Here is a 16,889-nt window from a genome sequence, read left to right on the forward strand (position 1 = left end):
TTTCCATTTATAGCTGTTGTGGGAAGAATACAAGACTGGAGTTGGCGTTTAAATTTCCTCGATAGTTACTCGCAAGGGGACACATTTTCTTTTCTTTTTTTTTTTTTTTTTTTTCTCTCCACCTACCCACCCACTAGCCGGCCACGTTGAAAGCCTCGCCTTTAATATGTAGCGCGGTCAACGCCATAGCCTTCACACGCACCGTTTTTTTGCCGCGCGCTCGCTAGTCAAAAGATCAAAACCGATTCCCCGCTCCGGCTGTATTCCTTTCAGGCTGCCTGTGACAGGTGTTTTATAGGGAGAAGCACTGTTGTTGTGGATGTCCTATCAATGATTCAATGCGGCACATCAGATGGAAGGGGGGTAGAGACAGAGAGAAAGATGTCTCTGCCTGGATGTTCGGAAGGGGGAACTTTCAATATATAATTCACCGAGTTGTCTGACGGGCCGGGTGTGAATGTGATGGATGTTCTCTCAGTCTGGTGAAGATTCAGTGTTCTCCGAGCTTGGATCTCTTAGGCCACTTTGAGTACGAGCTACACAGCCAAATGTCCTTTTATGATCTTTTGATCCTTACACTGTACTGCCCACCTAGAGCTGAGATCCTCCTCACACACACACACACACACACACACACACACACACACACACACACAGAGAGAGACATCAAAAGGTCTCGCACACTTTTTACACAGAGATAACTGACAGCCAGCTCCTCCAATTAACCTATCAGCACAGCGGGTTATGTGCACCGCGCTCTCCGTTTGCACCTGCAATGAGTAATCAAACATCCACGAGTGCAGTGATTAATAAAAACACTTGGATCAAGACTAAAATATTTAACACTGGTAAGTATGAAAACCGACTTTGTGCTTCAATCACATATTTAAATTCTTATTTATCCTACTTTTATTCTACTTTATCACATTTGATCTTTATTTAAATCATGTTTTACGTGGTTTATTTTAATACTTTTATTTTAAAGTGGTTATTTATTTACTTTTATAACCTATTTTTACTGGATAAAAGTTGTTTTAACTTATTTATTTCACTTTTTTTTAATGATTTCTCATTTTTTTTACCAAGCAGAAGCGCATGCTTGACGCAATAAGATAAATGTCACGTTTGTCCACCATATATTTTTTTTATTTATAAGCTCCCAAAGTGTGTGCATGTTTGCGTTAATCGGCGAGCTCCAGCAGCAAATCCACAGAACACAGGCATGTAAGATGGCAGATTAGCGGAATATGAAACGCACTCCGGAGTGATCGCTATACGACGGCTTTTGTCTTGTTATCTTTGCGAGTGAGTTGACATTATCCCCATGGATAAGGTTTTACCATGCATGGATTACGGCATGAGACAAGCTGCGTGCTCCCCCAGGAAAATAACATGAGAGGGACCTCCGCTGATCCCTGTCTCCCGTCTCCCGCTCCGCCCAGAGAGGCTCCTTCTCTCGCCATTCATCAGCGCCGTGATCAACACACCTGGGGCTTCTGACACCATTTCGAAAATAATGGCATCGGGCTGGAGCTCCGTGAGGGCCATTAGGGCGTCTCTCTGTGTATGCTGTACGTTCAGGTTCACAAAGAGCCATAGAAAGCTATATTTCTAAATAAAAGTGTTATTAATGAGAACAGTACTATCTATTTACACAAAGAATCCTTCATTAAAACAGACTGACAGGTAGCACTGGGCAGTATGACCCAAAATTTTTGACGGTATCACGGTATTTATTTATTTTTTTCATGTATAATCACGTGTTCACAACATTTTCTAACAGTTGAGAGAGGAATTAATGCAGTAGATTGACTAAAGATGGACTATTTCACTAATGTAATGTCAGAAGCGCAACCTGCTACCGTAATAACTGTAGTCTGTGTGCAACATTTTTTTTTCCCATTCACAAAAAGCTAAAATTGGGGACACTTTCAGGGACAGCTTTAGCCGGGGGATAGGTCATCCAGAACAGGGGCTGTCCCCAGAAATCGGGGACGTCTGGTCACCCTAAAATAACCAAACTACCGACACGGCACCTTTTATTTGGCACAAGACATTCGGTGTGAACCGCTTTACCGCCCAGCCCTACTGACAAGGCTTCGTAGACTAATACAGAAATAAAAAAGAAAGGCACAATCTAAAAACACTTAGTGTAACATAACGCTAAAAAATAAGCTAAAATACTATATGAAAGCTAATTGGAACAGACGTCTTTTCAGTGAAGTTGCCTACCTTGCATCTGTGGGAATGATGTTTTACAGTTTCGGAGCAGAAGAAAAAGCTGCGGCTCCAGTTTTTAAAGATCTAACGCGGCCGAGGATCAAACCGATCATGGACGAACCTAAAACAACAACAACAGTTCTGCCACATCTGCAGCCTAAAAAGCCTCATGTACAATCAAAAGTAGCTAAAAGACGGGCCCACGTGGAGATCCACTGCGTTACCGTAACCTGTCACTCCACTTCAATTTGTGCCATGTGAAACCTCAGTTTAGTTTTGATCAGAAGCAGCAGAACGTCGGATATTCTGCAGTGTCTTAAAAGGAGACGACGACTTCCTCTTTATAAAAATCTTCTCCATTAGATGCATGCACAAGAAACGGCTTGTAACAAATAATTCAGAAGGGGACTTCTAACAGAGCCACAGAGGAGGCATACAAGAAAGAAGTATCAAGAAGGTTTTAAAGTGATCATTTGTCTTGGTTTTGCTTTTTCCGTCGCGGAGACTTAACAACCGCGGTTCTCTGTCTGGAAAAAATTCCAATCTCAAGAGATGTTTCTTTAATTCTAAGGACATTATCTGAGACCCTGTTACAGTCACGCTTAAAAAAAAAAAAAAAAAAAAAAAATCAAGTGACAAGACACTGAGAGGATTTACTTCCAGTTTAAACTTTAAAGAGTTCTCAGACAGAAAAATCAATTCATGATTTCCTGCTTTTAGAGGCCTGGAGAGTATTGTTGCTTCACGGTGGAAGGAATTAGCTCGCTCATGTTTGAGGCATAGCACATTTCCACCGCGTCATTCTTCAGCTGGTAACGGAGCAGACGAATTGCGTAATCTATTCGTAATCTAGTTTGATATTAACGGTAAGGTGCGAACATATGTGAATGGAAGGCATTACGTAAAGGCGCAGGGCTGTCACGAAAGGCAGCCGCTGAGCACGTTGACACCTGCGCAGCCTGTGGTTCAGCACCACGGACAGCGCCGGAGAAACTCCGACGCCTATATGCACGTGGAAAAAGAAATCGATTCATCGTCATAATTTCCTCGGGCCTTCCCTGTGCGAAGTGGCGACAATGGCTAATATGGAATGATGAATGACGCCCTTATCTCGTCCGGTACCCTCCGAAGATAAGCCCTCTCACTCGTCGGTGTGCATATTCTAAGAGATACGCGGTGAATGAAAGAACCCCACAAAGACGGAGGAGAGAGGCAAGAAGAAGCCCGGATATATACACATATATATATATATATATATAAAAGGAGAAACTAAGTATAGAGGCATGAATGAGAGAACAGAGAGAAGTGACCTCTATCTCCACCTCCACCTCCGCATGCCACAACAACCCTCTCCATCTCAAACCAGGGCACCATGGCACATTTCCCGTCACCGGGGGTGGCAGCAGGCCACATATTGCAGTGAATCAATCCGACTGCTGCAGCCTCCGCAATCCACACTCTCCTGCAGGCTCGTCATGTACCCAGATGCTACGTGCGAAGCCGGGTAGTGAGAAATCATGTTCTACATGCTGCGCGTACCTCCGTTTAAAGTCGTGACTTAAATATGTCTCCGGGCCGAAATAACTGAGGGAAGTTAGGAGGGAATCAGTTCGACACTCTCTGAATTATACAGCACTTCGCGGCTGGAGGTTTATTTTCACACTGACGAGATAAGTTTGAAATGAAGATGAAATGCGGCAGACAGTGAGCGCAATTTTTTTTTTATATGTTAAGTGGGTATTTAAAAAAAAAAAAAAAAGAAGAAATCAGAAACTAATCAGAGTCACTATTGTATATGTCTTAAAATCTTTCACACCACGCTCTCCTTTATAACAGCTTTACGGGATTTGCGGGACATAAAAAAGTGTTTTTCATTATGCTTAATGAAGGCTTTTTGCAACCGCTACAGCTGTAATCCATCCAGAATGGAACCCATTTATTACACTAAATACAGGGAGGAACCACCGAGCTAAGCTAAATCACAAATGGCACTGAGGTTGTTGCTACTTGCAGTCCCCTGGATGACAAAAATTGGCTGTTATTAGAGGCATCGCATCCCACCCGAACCTGCCTCCAAGCTGCCGCCGCCGCCGCCGCCGCCGCTGCCCGACCCCCATTCCCTCCTTTTCCGCCTTATTCGTTTGCAAATTGATAACGGAACCAGAGACCCCACAGGGTCCGTAATTCAATATTGGGATCTAACAGTCTCTGATCAGATATGATGGACTGTAATCCGCTCTGCACTGCCACAGTCACATGCACCACTGTGTCTCAGAGAACCTCAGAGCCAGCAGCAGGTGACTGCCTTCTCTGCACGCAAATGAATGAATGAACGAATGAATGAACTAGTGGCTGAGTGATTGAATCCAGTGTGATGGAGCACTGCCCTTTAAACAGACCTTTAAACTGTTCGCTCCTCCCATTTCTTCAAATGCGAGAAGATACGCTGTGTGTGGGTCATGTTCATGATCTCACTGTTTATTTTCAATTAGGATTATCTGTATCCTTTAGGCCAAGAACACCTTGATTTCTCTGTGGAAACGTTAGTGACAATTAACTCTGCAGGGGGGTGGAGATTACCGCTTCTGTGACAAAAAAAAAAAAAAAGAAAGGAAGAGCAGAAACAAGCTGAATGTGAATCTAGAAGTTTCACTGAGTTATAATAAAACGAAAGGGTCACCTTTATGTGCTGGTGTCGGTGGAGGCCGAGTAACATCACCTCAACTCCAAGACAATGTCTCTGCCATTAGCCCACAGAGGATAGCAGATCTCAAGCACTTTATAAAAGGGAGGCCTCATCAATTATTTACACTTCCGGCAACACACATTCCACATGTTTCTCTTCCCATACATTAATATTTCAGCCCTCCCCCCTCCCACACACACACACACCCACCCACCCGCCCACCTCTTCTTCTCTCTGCCACCTCCCGGTGGACATTTTGTCTCCATAAATGACACAGTGACATTAAGAAGAAGTCCTAAGATGGCCTCAGTCAGTACTTACAGTATGCGCGCCTCTCCTCCGCCAATCTATGAGTCACCTAGCATCTTCTTCCCGAGAGTCGAATGTCGTCTGAAAGCATCAGATAAACTACCAGCAGATATCCACGGCGAGCGGCGCCACGCTGTCATATGGAATGTAATGGACACCGCATTTGTAATTATGGACAGAATGTTTCGGGTAATGAATTATATCCCACACTGGGCGCCCGAGGGCTTCAGCTGAATTTACAGCAGAGTCTGCCTGAGTTATCTATGATTTGAGTTTTTTCTTTATGTCTTTAAGGTCTCCCCTGGACTGCAAAACAAAAAAAAACAAAAAAAAAAACTAGGAGATAGAATCTTTCGAGGTTTGTTTCTCAAGCCCAAATCCCCCAGGAAGAGTTTGGCCCCGGGCCTATTACCAACCTCAACAACTTCTGTATGCTTTGCGTTGCAGGACGCTGAGGTCAGGGCCACAGTCGCAGTCGGGGTCCGAGCGAATCAATGGAGAGAGAAGAGATATGTACACAGTGTGAGAGGAAACGCTGCCTAAAAGGCTCAATCACGGGTCAGATGTGTGGGGGAGGAGTCTGTGCTGCCACACAGCAGGATCTGCACTGGACCGCTACACGAATGAGAAACGTGTTATTATCAGTTCCACCTCTCAGCATCTAAACCGTGAGCACATACCCTGTATTTACCCATCAGCGCTAGCTTGTTTGTGGCTGCCCGCGCTCTCCGCAGCGCGCTGCGCGGCGTCGTACACGTCCGACGTTAAAGTGTTAGACAACGAGACGCCCTGTTACACGTTCGCCGTCTTCATTGTTTCCTCCTGAATTTTCCTCAATTACTTAATCACTTAAAAAAAAAAAGGAACTTCGCATCCTCGCATCTGAAAGATGATTTTTACGTGTAGTTTTACAATCAAAACCTAAATTCTAAACAAAAAAAAAATGTTCTTTCTTCCCCCAAATATATTAATTAATTTATTTTTTAATTAAATTAAAAAAAAACTAATTAAATTTAAAAAATTTGAAAAATACAACAAGGAAAAAAATACAAAATAGACTAAATAATAACAATAAATAAATATTAAATAAATGAGAAAGAGAGAAATCCACAGTATATATATATATTTAAAAAAAAAAAAAAAAAAGGGGGGCCTCTAATTGACTGGGGAGTTTCTAGTTGAGGAGAATCAGCCAACAGGGTGGTAAATGCTAAAGGCCTAAAAAAATATGTTCTTTCTTGAAATGTGATTAAAACTAATTAAAAAAAAAGAGAGAGAGAGAGAGATTAATTTCCTGTTGAGCTACTGACTGATCCAGCTACTTGTATCAGAGTAGCCTGAGTGGGTGCGGTCCACGCTGCATTATCGAGGTCAAAACATATTCCACATAAACTCTCCGTCTCTCTCTCTCTCTCTCTCCCTCACACACACACTCAGAGATCTATGGCACCATAAAACGAATGTATAATGTGTAATATAATATAATACGCAGATAACTTCCTCTGATTTACATCGCCTGCTGATTCAGTTCAGTATAGGATCCATCACGCAGAGTCTGTGGTGACAAGGCTGGAGTGAAGTACTTGTAAAATTCGAATATGGATAATACCTGGAGGGCAATCTGCATAAAAATGAGAGGGAGATAATAATAGAACAGGTAGAATGGTGGTCTGCGATATGTAAAGTGTCTGGCTAAGGCTCATTCACTCAACTGTGATGTCTATATGCCTTTCGCTTGCAGCTGGGTCCTTTCTTCTGGAGCATGCTCCTCTGGTTTTTGACAGTTAGCCCCTATAAATTCTTTTTTCTCTCTCTCTCTCCCCTCTTTTGTACCCAGCACACTCTGTTTCTGTCCTCTCTCCCTCTCAGCTGTCCTTACTCGAGGCTCTCCCCCCCCTCCCCCCTCTTTCCTTATCGATTCTTTGAGGTTCAGCGGGTGGAGCGCGGCACCGGCGATGGAAAAGGGCACGGGATCAATTCCCACAAAATTTCAAACATTCACTGGGCTGTCACTCCGGGATAATTTGTCTGCAGGCTTAGCCCGCCGAACGCGCTGATGTATTCTGCTTTGTAATTGGTGCCCGTCAGTGTCAAGTGTCTCTGCTAGCTAGATGTTCGGGGCCAGCGCCGCAGAATGTGGCTCGTTCATTTGCATGTGCAAATTAAACACACGCACATTTTTTTTTTACCGTCGGTTGAATCTCAACTACGCCGGTGTCATACGGAAAGTCCATGTTTTAAACAGTTTTGCTCAGTTAATTCGGGGGAAAACTAACCGAGCCTTTTGTTATGATGCTGATAGGATTTCAGGCATCTTAACAGTCATGCATCTTACTTTTTACTTATAGTTAAGCCTCTTTAAGAACAGTTAAGATAGAAACTGATGCACAATGGACGATGGACTTACTGCGCTGAAGTCTGTAACTACGTAAGTGCAGTACATTCACTAATCATCTTACTAATGGGGCAGGATATCGGGCCGCACACAAACTCATTATTTTTATAGTCAAGACTCATGAAATTCAAAGATATTGTGGAATCTCAGACTGCACAAATCATATTCAAAGCAAAAAAAAATAAATATCTCTCACCACAAAACATTCAAAAATCATCTACTGGAAGGGAAAGGCTTCATAATTTAAGGGGAAAATTAAACTACAGAAACAAGATTATAGTTAACAGGACATCAGGAAATGAAACTAAATTAAAACAGTTAAAAAAATATTAAAAGTTTTACAAGGTACAAAATTAAGAAGTTATTATTAGGATTTGAATAGTGTATATTATATGTTAGCATACATAAATATAAAGGTACATAATTATAAAAATATATATATAAAGAGAGGATTTTTACAAGGTACAGAAATTAAGAGGGTGTTAGGTTTTGTTATCTTTGTATTTTTGTGATGTCTTTGGTAATATGTGTATATATATATGTCTATGTCATACATATAATATAAAGGTCATAATTATTATTTTTATTGCACTGACAGGAAGTGATCTATTAAGAAAGGATGGAATAAAATAAAATAAGTCTATACTTCCATTTCAGACATTCACTTTGTTTCAGTTCAGTTATTTTTGTTCATTCCTGCATTACATATTCAACATAAACTAACCAGCTAACCCAAGTGCTAAGGAGCATCCACGGTGCATAACTTTCCATGTTAACATGGAGTTGATAATTGATGAGACGTGTCCTCTGGAGCTCACTACTTAATGTCACATATTGAGATCAAGAAGAACAGCTTGGACCGAAACGTCCCCTAATAACTCGGAGCCCGGAGTGTCAGACGAGGAGGATGTTTGTAACTCGGTGCAGCTGCACACACACGGAGCGGGAGCGGGAGCAGGAGCGGGAGCGGGAGCGGGAGCAGGAGCAGGAGCGGGAGCGGGAGCAGGAGCAGCGCTGCCTGCGCCGGCTTCAACGAACAAGCGGAGCACGTCTCGGGAGAGACAGAGGGGCCTCAGAGGCAGCCTGGCAAATCTGAGCCTGACCTCCCCGGAGATAGAGAGGGAGACGGAGACGGAGACTGGATTTATATCTTTGTTTTTAATCCCCCTAACACGCTCCGCTGGACCTGCAGTGGTATTTTGTGCAGTCGGGGGAAAAAAAAATAAAAAAAATTATAGAGCTATAATGAAAAGTTTGGAAAAAAACTTGTGACACCAGAACGTGTTTTACTACCTTTCTCTCTGCTTTTTAACTTCACAACTGTTACTCAGGCTGAAATGCCATATTGAGACCAGCTTCTTGTTAGGCTTTCGTACGCGGGAGGGAAGTAATTTGGCCGCTTGCCAGAACTTAAGTGTCCGACCCGTTTAATGTCATTCCAAGGTGATGAGAAAAGTCTGCCCGCAATTCGTCATGATCGCAGTTGTTTATGCTAAATTATTTTTTATGCGGGGCAGGGAAGTGGAAACGAACCCAGGAAGTGTTTATCGTAAACCACAAAGAAAACCCACTCAATAAGCAGATCCTAGATGTAGGACTAACTAATTCCTAACAGTTCATTTCCTCCGGCGCCAAGGGACCCGACTGATAAATCAAATTCACAGGAAATAGCAGCTACACTTTTTCATCTTTTACTTTATGGCTTCAGTGCACAGCTGTTTTGATTAAATGGCTGTTGTTTCAGTCGGCTGATTTACAGCAGCCTTGATAGCTGTGTCAGTTTCCTTGCATCCCTGCTCCCGCACAGTTAGATAACACTCCCAAAGGTGCACGACGTGGCGCTTCCCACATACAAAAGGAGCCGGCAGCCGCTGATGGCGCTGGACGGCCAAACCAGAACTGAATCGCTTAACGGCGATTTAAATGTGGCTGACGAACGAGTCTGGAAGTCTGGGATGGGGCTAGTTGGATGTGCGCGGAATCACAACCACACTTCACTAAGGAAGATTTCTTACAACCGAGGGGAGAGTGGAACGGGGGCCTCGAGCCAACACAGCGTCCCGTGGTTTCCCAACAGGCATCCATTGTGCGCCGCTCCATTCGTCTGTTGTGTTCTTCCGTGCAAATGGGGGGCGGAATCAGATACGTAGCAGCTTCAAGTGGAGAAAACCAGATGATGGATTCATGAGAGCGAGCGCGCACATGCTACATGCTTGTCTTTGTGTTTACCAGTTTTTTTTTTCATCCCTGCAACTGCCCCAAACGCTGGTGAATGTGAGCCGAGCGGCGAAACCAAAGCGGCGACAGGAAGCACAAAAGCAAAGCAAAAAATAGATGGTGGAACACAATGAGAGCGGGAACAATAAGCACAGGGATACGGGGAGATAGGGCGAGAGACAGGAGAGGGGAAGACAAAAGAAGTAGGTAAAGTGTGGCATTATGCTCGACAGACAAAGCTCGTCTGTCTTCATTTAGAATTTTTTTAAAAACCGGGAGCATTAACACACACATGTATTATCTAAAAACCCAAGCGTGTACCACGTAACACCTGCATTAGCACACAACTAAACATAAAATATGATTTCACTTGGCAAAACGCATCTGAAGCCAAGTTTTGCAGCGGGTTTCATCATCGGGCCGAGATATTTTGTGTGTATCGCTGCTGCACTTTAAGCGCCGCGCAACTCAACGTACTTTAGAAGAAGAGGCTGCATCCCCGGAACGCCGCCTGAAACGTTTTGTTCTTAAGAGTTCAGTGTGAGAGTCTAGAAGACGACGGCGTACAAAATAAAAATGCTCCAGCTAGAGCGGCAGCGCAGCGACAGGGACCACGTCCTCCGAAGTTTGCTGTTCCTTCAGTCGGCATTTGATGCAGTTTTACATAGTTGTGTGGTATCGGCTTCACACCGATCAGCCACAACGTTACACTGCAAACGCAACGAGACACGAAACAAAGCTGGGAAGCCACTTAGACGAACAGTGAAATATCTTGAACTGCTCACCATGACCTCAAAGACTTCTACATATACACGGATCAGCCACAACATTATGACCACTGTCAGGAGAAGTGAATAACATTTAAACCATCTTGTGACAATTTAATGTTCTGGACCTGGCATGCATTCATGTGGATGTTACTTAGACATGTAGCTCCCACCCAAACCAGACCAGACCAGACCAGACAAGACCAGACACCCCATAGCACTCCAGCAGGATGCAGCCTGACACAGACACACACACAAAAACACTTCAGGAACAACTCAAACACGGTGTTGACCTGGCCTCCAAATTCACTAGATCAAGGCTGATCCACAGAGGCCCCTCCCCTCAAAGACCCCCACTAACAACATTGAGTTGCCCCCACCTCCCAGAAGGCCCATGTCCATTCTCTGATGAGTCACAGCTGTTTTGGAGGCACGAGGGAGACCTACACAACGTTAGGAAAGCGGTCATAATGTTATGCCAGTGATCGGTGTCTATGTGGCAAATGTTCTGTGGTAGCTGATGAATATTTCTTCAGTTTGTACAAGTTAAAGCTTTTATGAAATGACCTCCTATTGACAGACTACAGGCGAAGTATTAAAAGTGATTTATACGTCTAACAATTAGCTCGCAGACATCAGCGAAAGACAATAATTCATGTGCAGCCTCCCTCCGAGGCGCTATGCAAAATGATTTTACTACGGGGAGGGATCCCATTAATGTCAACAGATATAGGCGCATCCTGTCAGGCCACTGTATCATTACACCTTGGATGGGAAAATAATAACGATAAAATGTCATGATGTACTGTATGTGAGGTACGCTGTGTAATTACGGGAAGTAGTGAATGTCAGTGCTGACATTCCCGCAAATGGATTTTCTTGCTTTTGTCTTCCAACAAAATCCTTGAATTTGCACATGCCATGACACTGATCAACAGCTTTTATACTCCGATAACAACTGTTAGAAGACTCGGGTAACTCTCTGCCTAGATATCTGGCTGACATTGTTATTTGACGCTTTGAAGATATTAATTATGATTTTCAAGAGCTAGCAGACAGGTGCAGAACTGCGTGATCTAGTTCTTCAAATATCACCATTTTTGCAAGTTTCTTTTTTTTTTTCCCTATTCCTCCAACAGATGTTGTCAACTACTCGCTGCGCTTACCAAAGAGCTCCCTCGCTGCTATGGCTGATGACATTGCAAACACAAAAGGGGCAGAGATTTTAGAACTTTGATTAGTTTTGTTCTGTGTTCTGGGTACAAAGGGTTGGGGAAGAAAGGTGTGCGTTTTCATTCAAATTCGCTTATGTGGAGATTAAAATAAAGTCCCGGCTGATTTCAAACTTTGTGCACGTTGGGAGTAACAACTCACTGACTGGGGGCCTTTCTTTATGAAGTTTGCATGTTCTCCCTGCGTCTGTATGGGTTCCATGGGTTCCAGCTCCCTCCCACTGTAAAAAATCATCCTCGTTGGGTTCATTGGTGATTGTAAATTGGCCGTAGGTGTGAGTATGAATGGTTGTCTGTCTCTTTGTGTTAGCCTTGAGATAGACTGGAGACCTGTCCAGGCTGGAGCCCACCTCCCGCCCAATGACAGCTGAGATAGCCCCCCCTCCCCTCCCCTCCCTATGACCAACCAGAGGACAAACTGTTACAAAAAAATAAAAAAATGAATGTATGAACGTTGTTTTCTCTCGGTGACTGTAAAGTGCCACCTGTTGCCTGACAGATATTTACTAAAGGCGCAGATAACGATTCAACAAGTGAGTAAAAATGTCAGCCCACTCCACATGATGTCAACCTGTAGGCTGAGGCCTTATCAAAAGCATCAGCCTCCAGCAAAAATGACTTCGCAACGTCTGAAAGCTTTTATTAACAGAGGGCAGCTTTACGAAGTGCGCTTTAGCCTTTGAAGGCTGTGCCCTTTTGTGGTACAAAGTCACTTCATGAGCGTCGCGCGAGGGGGGTTGCCCCGCTTTGGCAACTCTTTGTTGAGTGATGTAACCGAGTCTGGATTCTGAAAGAGTTGTGTGAGGACTTGTATGCTTCGGCCACCGCTGGGGTCTGTTATTTTCAGACATATAAGCTGTGAAAACGATGCAATGTGGTTCGACAGCAAGTAAAACACATACAGTTGAACATCCAACAACCAATATAGATATGCTGAGAACGTTGTAGTAAATGTCACTTGACCGCTGGTTTGTTGGTGCAATCGATGCCATTGACGGGTCAAACGAGATGATGCTGTAACATATGATCCGCACCAGAAAGTAACGCGGCGGCATGAAGGTTTCAGCTCTCACATTAAGGAGAACGTGAAGCTGTGTCATAATCCAAAGGTTACTCCACTTCCTGCTGCTGAGTACATTCACCGCTCAACCAAAGGCGGCAATTAAATCCCCCAAACAGTCAACATAGCTGGAGGGACGTCTTCATTCACACATAGTTCTCATGATTACATTCACATCCTGCCCCACCCACATCTGGGAAAAAAATAAATAAATAAAAATATCAGTGATGTTGAAAACATGTCCCTTGTGGAATTAATAATCATGAAGCTCTCCTCCTTTACACAATGCAAAATATGCAAAATTCAAAGCTCCTCTGCTTTATACCCTCTATCTCCCTCAAGCCTTTCTCTCACTTAGCCTTCTCCATCTGTCATCTCTCTCTCTTCTCACTGCTCCCACTCTTCATTTTCCTGCTTTGCTATGCTTACCGCGTTTGCCTCCCTCCTCCTTCCTTCGCCTTCCTCTTCAACTTCGTATTATTTTTCAAAGTTCCCCCCCTTTTTTTCATTTTCTTTTTTTTTTTTAACCCGCCTCCTTCCGTTTCAACTCGTCCTCTCAAACCTCGCTCTCATCCCCGCGTTCGTCCATTTTCTCCTCCGAGCCTCTCCTTTGTATCTCCCTGCAGTGTGAAAGCGGTACCTGCGACACCGCGCTCCCAGTATCCTCTCATCTAAATGGGATGTGTGGCCTTGCTATATCTGATTCCTCTAGACGGGAGGTGAGAGCTAACCTCTCTCCCGTTTCGACACCCCGCCTGCCCCCTGTTATTTGTTTTCATAACATAAACATGTCGTCTTTGGTCACGGCACACGTCACAAAGCTTTAACGGCCCAACTGTAGCATATAGGGCTGAATAATTTCTACCAGAGGGAGCTCTGCCTTTAATGGTACTGGAAGCGCAGCGTGAGGAAGAAAAACTCCTCCGGAGGTAAGATTCATATCGGATTAACGCACAAGTGAAAGATAAAGACGAGAGGGGTGAAAATACTGAGAATATCCCCTGATATCTGCCTGTGCTAATGAATACGATTAATGTTAAGCTGCTGGAGTATCCACTTTCCATGTAGATATAAAAAGAAAAAAAAATAATAATATTCTTAGACCGTGAGACAAAAGATGACTTCTTTACTCAGGTATATGCATCTGTGGTGACTGGTTACTATAGTGACACATCATTTTTAACGGCACGAAGCCCCGGAGAAGAGCTGCTCTCGCCGCCGATACCCTCGCACGCTCACTCACACGTCTCCACAAACCCCAAAATGTGAACTCACGTGTTCTGAAGCGGTGGTGTGGGCGGGTGGCCGGGCCCTTGCCCGGGCGCCCGTGATTCCAGCGCGACGTGGGCTTGACCGGGGCGGCCGGCTGGGAGGTGGTCGGCCTGGCGGTGGTCTTCGCCGTGGCCGTGCTCGTGCCGGGCGCCGCGGTGGTGACGGCGGCCGGCTTGGAGTTGGCGGCTCCGTTGCGTCCGTTGCCGCCTCCTTTCCTGACGGTGCTGCGAGGGGTGACCTCCTTACCGCTAGGTGGCGGAGTGAGCCGGGTGGCGCGGGTGGCGGACGTGGTGACCACGGTCCCGCTGACGCGGGTGCCGACGCGGTTATGAAGGTGCGGGGCGCGGTTACCATCTCCGTTGGCAGTGCTGCCGTTGGCCGAGTGGTTCGCTGGTGGACCTGATCTAGTTCTTGGCGCTGGGGCGGTGCCATCTGCGGCTAGCGGCGTGGTGGTCGACACTATTTCCGTCGTGGAGGCAGCTAAAGTAGTGGTGACGGTTGAAATGTCAGGCCCCTTGGGCATGGCACTGGGTTTGGAGAGAAATATGGGGTCCTGTCCAATGCTACCTTTAGGATCCACCAGGTCAGTCGGGACGTAGTCTTGGACCGAGCCCACGACAATCCATTTCAGCAGCATGAGACTGAGTCCCAGTCCCACGAAGCCCATGACCAGGGGCACGGCGCACAGCCAGGTCTGCTGCCGAGGCCAAACGGCACAGGGGCCGCAGCGGAGAGGCCCCGGGGCTCGGGGAGACGCCTGTTCCGCCCCCGGCTCCTCCAGCGTCATGGCTGCTAGGGTGCTTGCACCAGAGCGCTCGCTCATCCTGCAGGAGGTTTTGGTCTCTTAAGGTGTGCGGGAGGAGGTCAAACAGGTGGCCAAATGATACAAGGGCATGTACGACGAAGGAGATGTGGTGCAGGAGAAATGCTGCGCATCTTAAGTATATACCCACACAATGCTTAGCCTATGGACTGACATGCACAGACACAAAAACACGAACTAATGCACAAGCACCCACGAGCAGAGAACACACAATTTACTTGCAGTCACGTACTACTAATTAAAAGCTGGCACAGCACTCAAATGCACACACAAGCAATATAACCTACACTCCCTCTGGCGGAGATCAAACCAAACACACACACACACACACACACACACACACACTCACACTCACACACTCACACGAACCCCAACACACACGCGCGCGCGCGCATACACACGCTCGCACAGGCACAGAAAACGCACAAAGATATACACACTTCCACACGGGTTATGGACAGGTGAGAGAGCGAGGCGAGGGGGCGCTTCGCTGTAGTTCGGCGCTAACGAAGCGATGATAAATCCCAGGATGCTTCACTTCCTTGTTAAAAAGCCGTCGCAAAAAGAACGGAGAATGATATCGATCCGGTGCGTGTTGGGCTTCAGACTGGAGCTGTAAATCCATGCGCGTGTGTGCGTGCGTAGACCATCAACCCAGGCTACGGCAGCACCCTTCTCCACTCTCAGCTGGTTGATTACCGGCCACATAAGGTCCTCAGAATACAAACCACGGATTGTTCCTCTCCTCTCTCTGACTTAATTTCACCTTAAACAGCCCACGTTTGCCGATGAGCCTCCTCGTTTCCACTTGCAGCGTCTTCGCACGCAGCTTCAACTTTGCCTCTTTACAGCCCCCGGGAACGGCCACCCATTTGGTGGCTCCAGCTGTCGGTAATCCAAACCGGTGAAAGCCGCCGGGGATCTGATGGGATCTGGCAAAGAGATTGGGGTGGTGGTGCCCTGAGTAGCGGGCTAAATCCAACTGATCCAGGTCCAATCCCCGCGCTGACCGACAACACTCTTGATTTCCCGGAACGACAGCCGCGCGTCTCCAAAGCTGCCCGTCTACAGTCCGCCAGTGCGCCGATAGATCCGGTACAGGTAGAGGGGCGAGAGGAAAGAAGCCTCTGCGATTCGTTTACCTCCGCTGCATTCCCACAGTGGTGCAAGCAGCAGAAAGGGAGACCGAGAGAAGCGAGGACGGGTGAGAGAGAGAGAGAGAGAGGGAGAGAGAGAGAGAGGGAGGGGGCTCTGAAAAAAATGATGCGGCGGCTGTTCTTGGAGGCTGCAGACTAGGGAGAGACAGAGAGTGAGAGGGAGAGCAGGGAGGGAGGGGAGGCTCGCTCAATCCGCGGTGAGTGATGTGGGTTTCACGGCTCCTATCCCATCCGGCGCTCTCCTCCGGTTCACCGCCGTCCTCAATACTCCAAAGTGAGGAATAGTGACTGCCCCGTCTCTCCCCCCCCCCTCCCGCCCCGGACTCCAGGGCTGTAGGTGTGCGCCAGCTCCCCCGTCAGCAGTAAAGAGAAAGGAAAGAGGAGAGATTCTGGTGGGCTCAAGTAGGAAGGTGGTGGGAAAACAAGAGAGAAAGAGAGGGCATTGATGCGTGTTGGCTAAGCTCTGCAGCAGATGCAGATAGGAGGCAGAGGGAGGAGGCGGCGGCGGCGGCGGCAGCGGTAGCGCACGGCGCGCACACACACCAGGCGCGGCGGGGAGAGGCGCTACCATAGACACACCCCAGGGAGCGGTGAGATCGAGGGAGGGAGGGAGGCAGGGAAATGATGAGAGGAGAAGAAGAAGAAGGAGGAGGAGGGATGGAGGCGCCACCCCGATGTCTTCCACCGGCGGCACACAAGAGCAAACAAACCAAACACCAGGCTCATAATTTATGAGCGAGTTAGAGCACTA

The 16,889-nt window shown here is 46.3% G+C and overlaps 1 protein-coding gene across 1 annotated transcript in view; it reads right to left on the reverse strand.

The window, feature by feature from the left end:
* Window positions 1–16,686, reverse strand: part of nrg3b (neuregulin 3b) — a 226,441-nt gene extending 209,755 nt beyond the window's left edge. Inside the window, exon 1 of the mRNA XM_047608841.1 lies at window positions 14,162–16,686. Coding sequence (XP_047464797.1) covers window positions 14,162–14,981 — 820 coding nt within the window. The 5' untranslated portion in view covers window positions 14,982–16,686. The remainder of the gene's footprint in view (window positions 1–14,161) is intronic.
* Between the last annotated feature and the right edge of the window lie 203 nt (window positions 16,687–16,889).

The sequence above is a fragment of the Mugil cephalus genome, chromosome 16, assembly GCF_022458985.1.
Source record: "Mugil cephalus isolate CIBA_MC_2020 chromosome 16, CIBA_Mcephalus_1.1, whole genome shotgun sequence".
Lineage (NCBI taxonomy): Eukaryota > Metazoa > Chordata > Actinopteri > Mugiliformes > Mugilidae > Mugil > Mugil cephalus.